Source organism: Triticum dicoccoides, chromosome 7B, assembly GCF_002162155.2.
Source record: "Triticum dicoccoides isolate Atlit2015 ecotype Zavitan chromosome 7B, WEW_v2.0, whole genome shotgun sequence".
In the NCBI taxonomy this organism is placed as follows: domain Eukaryota; kingdom Viridiplantae; phylum Streptophyta; class Magnoliopsida; order Poales; family Poaceae; genus Triticum; species Triticum dicoccoides.
Window position 1 is genome coordinate 38,509,466 of NC_041393.1, and position 5,667 is coordinate 38,515,132.

The window sequence follows — 5,667 nt, forward strand, 5'->3', positions numbered from 1 at the left end:
ACCCACCGGAAGTGCCTCCTTATTACGTAAAAAAAAATGAATACTCCCCCTGCTAGTTGGGACCCACCTTGGTGGGAGGCGGACTTCTGGGCCTACTAAGTTGACGGGGACGAAGGGCTTTGTCAACTTAGTCAATAGAGAAAAATTCACTGTAGGTCACTAAACTTGAGCTGGTTGACAGTTTAGTACCACTACTTCAAAATACCCGAACTACGGTCCATGTACTTGCGCACGGGGTTCACTTTAATCCATTTATACAATTTCGTCTACGTATTTGCTGACTTGTCCAAGTCAGCGGCCGCCAGCTCACTTTGACCGCCACGTGGTCATGCCTAGGGTGAATACTAGTCCATCCGAGTTTTTTTTGTAAAAACGCCAGCGCGTCGGGTTCCTCCGCTCCCTCGGCCTCGGCCCCGGCCCCGACGACCTCGCCGCCTACCCGCTCGCCCTCGGCTGCAGCGTCCGCAAGAACATGGTCCCCGTCCTCGACTACCTCGGCAAGATCGGCCTCCGCCGCGGCCGGAGCTCCCGCACCTGCTCCGCCGCTACCCGCAGGTGCTCCACGCCAGCATCGTCGTCGACCTCGCGCCCGTCGTCGAGTACCTCCAGTGGATGGACGTCAAGCCCGGCGACGTGCCGCGCGTGCTCGAGGGCACCATGAGCACCTCCGTCGCCTACCTCGTCGGCATCGGCGTCGCCAGGCGGCAGATCGGCGGCGTCATCTGGGTAGCAATTTCTGGTCGTGAAGGGGGTCGGCGCCGGCCGTTGGAGCCGAACCAACAGCGAAGCGGGCGCACGACCGCACGAGGGCACCGCCGTAGCATCCGATTCTTCCCACATGATCCAACCCCGCCTGCCGGCTCGGCTCATGGGATGGGAGCATCATCCCGCGGCCGCCCGCCCGCACCGCCGCACGAGCCGGGCACGTAACGCAACCTCGCCAACGGTCGCCCTCTCCCCGTTGCCTCGCCGTCTTTATAATCCCGGCCTCGTCTGGACATCACACACCACCGCCACATCACTCTACTCCACCTACCTGTCTCGCGCTCCTTGTTCACACCATCTCCCTTGGCTTTCCCTTCGGCGCTTCGAGAAAGAGAAGGAAGAAGGAAGATGGCGGACGAGGGGACGGCCAACTGCATCGACATCATCCTCGCCGTCATCCTGCCGCCGCTCGGCGTCTTCTTCAAGTTCGCCTGCGGGGTGAGCGCCCGACCCAGCTCTGTCCCTGCCCCGCCCTAGCTGCACGTTTAACTTCGCAGTGGGCTCGTGATTCCGTCGAGAGTTGGGCTAATTGACTGCTCGTGCTGCTGAACGTGGTTTTGCAGATCGAGTTCTGGATCTGCTTGCTGCTCACCTTCTTCGGCTACCTCCCCGACATCATCTACGCCGTCTGGGTCATCACCGGAGGGGCTCCTCACCTCTGCCTGCCTCTAGGTATGCATGCCTAACCTTGGGGGAACTTGTTATGTTTCCCGGGTATTTTCTGTTCTGTAGAGTCCTCTACAGAATTTACAAAGACAATTTTTTCTGTATAAAGACCTAAACAGATATAGTCCGTCGTGTGAACCACACAACAAATGATGCATCTTCCAAGCAAAAGAATTTTGCAAAACCAAAAGAGAAGCGCCCTGCAGCCTCTTGTTACTCCCATCTCTGTTCCAAAAACAGAGGAACCAGCTTTTTTTGGTTCAGAAAACTGCGAGGAAAATCCTGAACTGACCTCTGCTTCTCTGCTTCTTCTTTGTGCCAGGTGAACCATGGCGAACTTGTTCTGTGTCTAGTAGACTAGTACAAGCCGTTTGTCTGAGACGGGAGCCACGGTTCATGGTGCTGCCTACGTGTGTTTTGATGCTGTTGTACATCTGTGTTGTTGTCCGTGCTTGATGATTAGCCTCCTCTCCTGTCACCTTCCCTTCTCCAGTGTAGTGTATCCATTCAGTTGTGTTGTTCCTCCGCGCATTTTCGTCGTCCATGTACTTTGAACTTTGATTAATTAATTATTAATCAATCAATTGATTGGTGGAGAAGTTTTCAGTTGTTCTCGAGCGTTCCTTGCGCAATTTTCCTTCCATCCGATTGGTTTTGTTGGTTGGCGAGTTCCCCGTGCTGTAGCGTTGGTGAGTTCCACGTTGCCGCCCTGGCTTTTACTATTTCCAAGTAAGCACGTCCATCACAGGCATAGCGCGGAACACCTTCAAAGAATTCTCAATGTCACCACACTTGGCATACATGTCGACCAGAGCAGTACCGAGCTTCATGTCTACCTCAACCCTGTGGCTCTCGACAAACTGGTGTACCTCTGCACCAATGGTCAGCGCCCCCATGTCGCTGCACGTCGAGAGCATGCTGACCATGGTGATGCAGTCTGGAGCGACGCGCGCCGCTCGCATCCTTGGACCGACGGCCCTTGGCATACGCGGAGATCATCGAGATCCACGAGAAGGCGTCCCTGTCGCTTGTCGCGTCGAATATCTCCCTCGCCATGCTGACGTCCCCTCTCACGGCGTACCCGTGGATCATCGTGTTCCAGGACACCAGGTCCCTGTCCCGCATTCCGTCCAACACCCTCCTCGCCTCCGGCACCTCGCCGCGCGCGACGTAGGACGCGAGCATGACGTTGCAGAGGAACACGTCCCGGCGGGGTGCCTCGTCGAACGCGGCGTGAGCGAGCTCCGCGCGGCCCGACTTGGCGTACATCTCGACGAGCGCGGTGCGCACGAAGAGGTCGGCGGCGGCGAAGCCGGACCTGACCGCGCGCGCGTGGAGCGAGGCGCCGAGAGGCCGGGTCGCGGCGGAGGACGAGGCGAGCGCGGCGGAGGGCGAGGGAGAGGGAGAAGGAGTTGGCGAGGAGGCGGGGCGCGCGCGGGAGGAGCCCGCGGAGGACAAGCAGGGCCTGCAGCGGGAGCGAGGCGCGGAGGTAGGCGCGCATGACGGTGCTGACGACGAACGGGTCCGCGTCGCCGACTTGACCAGCCGCGCGTGCGCCGCCAGGTGCTCCGGCCGCGGCGGACGCCGATCTTGCCAAAGTAGTCGAGGACGGGGACCATGTTCTTGCGGACGCTGCAGCCGAGGGCGAGCGGGTAGGCGGCGAGGTCGTCGGGGCCGGGGCCGAGGCCGAGGGAGCGGAGGAACCCGACGCGCTGGCGTTTTTAAAAAAAAAAACCCGGATGGACTAGTATTCACCCTAGGCATGACCAGGTGGCGGTCAAAGCGAGCTGGCGGCCACTGACTTGGACAAGTCAGCAAATACGTAGACGAAATCATATAAATGGACCAAAGTGAACCCCGTACGCAAGTACATGGACCGTAGTTCGGGTATTTTGAAGTAGTGGTACTAAACTGTCAACCAGCTCAAGTTTAGTGACCTACAGTAAATTTTTCTCTAGTCAATATGAACGATTCTAGCTCCAGTGACCGTACGATGTCCATCCAACGGCCGTAGTGCTTCTTCAACCTCTGGTCTTCTTGGTCCAGCCGCCCAAAGCAGCGCCGGTCGTGCCTCATGCTCCTGCCTCCCGTGGCCAGCTGTGCTGCCGCGGAGGACTAACCGCCCCCTACTATTCCCACCGCTGGCCAGGCCCTGCGGTGATGGCAGCCTCACACCGCAGCCGAACCAGTGAACCCTCGTACTCCTCTCCGCGCGCGTTTCCACTGCCGCGTCTTCCCCGGCTCCGCGTCGTCCCTTTCCTAGGCCTCGTCGTCGTCCATCATCGTGGTGCTCTCCACGCGGCGTGATCAACGTGGTCAAGGAACGACTTTCATCGGAAGAGTACTGTACGTGGAGAGGCTGACAGCTGGGTCCACGACCACATCCCAGTTTTTTGTGATTTGCCAAGTAAGTCGCTTTATCAGGCCTGTTGGGCTGCAAATCTTTCAAGACGAGGAGAGCTTTCATTCGGCTGGCCGAGAAAATGGCCCATCAGTAATGAAAAATGGGCTATACATTTTTAAAACACATCAAAGCGGCAATTAGTTTCAAATATCTTTTTTTTCATTTCGAGATTTTAAATTACATTAATTTTTATGCGTGGAGAATTTGTTGGATTTTATATTGATATACATTTAGTTTTAAAATCAGTTTGAATGTGAGTCGAGATTTCGGGATTAAAAACAGTTCGGACCGCACCGAAATATGCAAAATTTCGTATAATTTTTTAACCGTGGTCACAATATGGGCTTTAATGCTAACAAAAAGAATATGGCCTCCAAAAAAACCTTAAGAATTAGGAAATGGGCTGTAAATTATTAGAAATAATGACAGATGGGTTGTATGCTGTTTTCCACAGATTTGAGGCATTCCTAAAAAAAGGTTGACGCACAAGCAGTGACGGTTGGATGGCCATCCAACGGCCGTCGTGTTTCTTCAATCTCTGCTCTTCCTGCTCCAGCCGCTCAAATAAGCGCCGACGGGACTGCCTGCTCCCTCCTCCCCGCGGCCGGCTGTGCTGCCGCGCAGGCCTCACCGCCCCACCGTACTCCCATCGCTGGCCTAGCCATCCCTCTACTCACCCACACCTGCTGTTATTCTCCGGCGACGGCAGACGAACCAGTAAACCCTTGTTCAGTCGTACTCCCCTCCGCGTGGGAAACAACTGCTGAGTCTTCCCTGCCTCCGTGTCGTTCCCTTCTTAGGCCTCGCCGCCGTCCACCGCTCTGGTGCTCTCAGTGCGGCCTGGTCAACGTGGTCAACGACCGACATGCATTTGATGTGGAATGTACGTGGAGAGGCCGACAACTGGGTCCACGGCCGCATGCAAGGAAATGCCTCCTTATTACGCGCAAAATAATGATTCGTCCACCTGACATCAGGGACCCATCGAAAGGGCCTCAGTATTTCGCGAAAAAAACGTTACCTCCGCTGACAGCTCGGACCCATCAGCTATATCTTCGCACGCAAGGAAGTACCTCCTTATTACGCACAAAAAAATGAATACTCCCCCTGTTAGCTGGGACCCAGTATAGTGGCAGGCTGACTTGTGGGCCTACTAAGTTGACGGGGACGGAGGGCTTTGTCAACTTAGTCAATATGCACGATTCTAGCTCCACTGACCGTACGATGTCTATCCAACGGCCGTAGTGCTTCTTCAACCTCTGGTTTTCTTGCTCCAGCCGCCCAAACCAGCGGCGGTCGTGCCTCGTGCTCTTGCCTCCCGTGGCCGGCTGCGATGCGGCGGAGGCCTCACCGCCCCCTACTACTCCCACCGCTGGCCAGGCCATCCCTCTACTCACCCACACCCCCTGTTATTCTGCGGCGATGGCAACCTCACACCGCAGCGAACCAGTGAACCCTCGTACTCCTCTACGCGTGGGCATCCACTACCGCGTCTTCCCCTGCTCCGCGTCGTCCCCTTCCTAGGCTTCGCCGTCGTCCACCGCCCTGGTGCTCTCGGCGCGGCGTGGTCAACGTGGTCAAGGAACGGCTTCCATCGGACGTGGTCTGTACGTGGAGAGGCTGACAGCTGGGTCCACGGCCGCAACAAGGAAGTGCCTCCTTATTACGTGCAAAATAATTATTCCTCCACCTGACAGTGAGGACCCACCGGACGGGCCACCATATTTCGCGAAAAAAACGTTTCCCCCCTGACTGCTGGGACCCACCAGCTACACCTTCGCACGCAAGGAAGTGCACTCAGGAAAAAAAAAAACGATTCAGCCCCCTGACCG

General features: G+C 56.6%; 1 protein-coding gene across 1 annotated transcript; it reads left to right on the plus strand.

Annotated features, from left to right (window-relative positions):
- Positions 1 to 1,071: 1,071 nt before the first annotated feature.
- On the plus strand, positions 1,072 to 1,929 carry LOC119338566 (hydrophobic protein LTI6A-like). The gene is made up of 3 exons (XM_037610879.1): positions 1,072 to 1,203; positions 1,329 to 1,437; positions 1,895 to 1,929. The coding sequence occupies exons 1-3, from the start codon at positions 1,114 to 1,116 to the stop codon at positions 1,927 to 1,929; spliced, it is 234 nt and encodes a 77-aa protein (XP_037466776.1). The 5' UTR covers positions 1,072 to 1,113.
- The last annotated feature ends 3,738 nt before the right edge of the window (positions 1,930 to 5,667 follow it).

Excerpts from the sequence above, each read along its gene's own strand:
- LOC119338566 (XM_037610879.1), top strand. The coding sequence starts at position 1,114 with ATGGCGGACGAGGGGACGGCCAACTGCATCGACATCATCCTCGCCGTC. Across the intron at positions 1,204-1,328 it reads TCTTCAAGTTCGCCTGCGGG|ATCGAGTTCTGGATCTGCTT; the intron begins GTGAGCGCCCGA and ends GTGGTTTTGCAG. Across the intron at positions 1,438-1,894 it reads TCACCTCTGCCTGCCTCTAG|CCTCCTCTCCTGTCACCTTC; the intron begins GTATGCATGCCT and ends CTTGATGATTAG.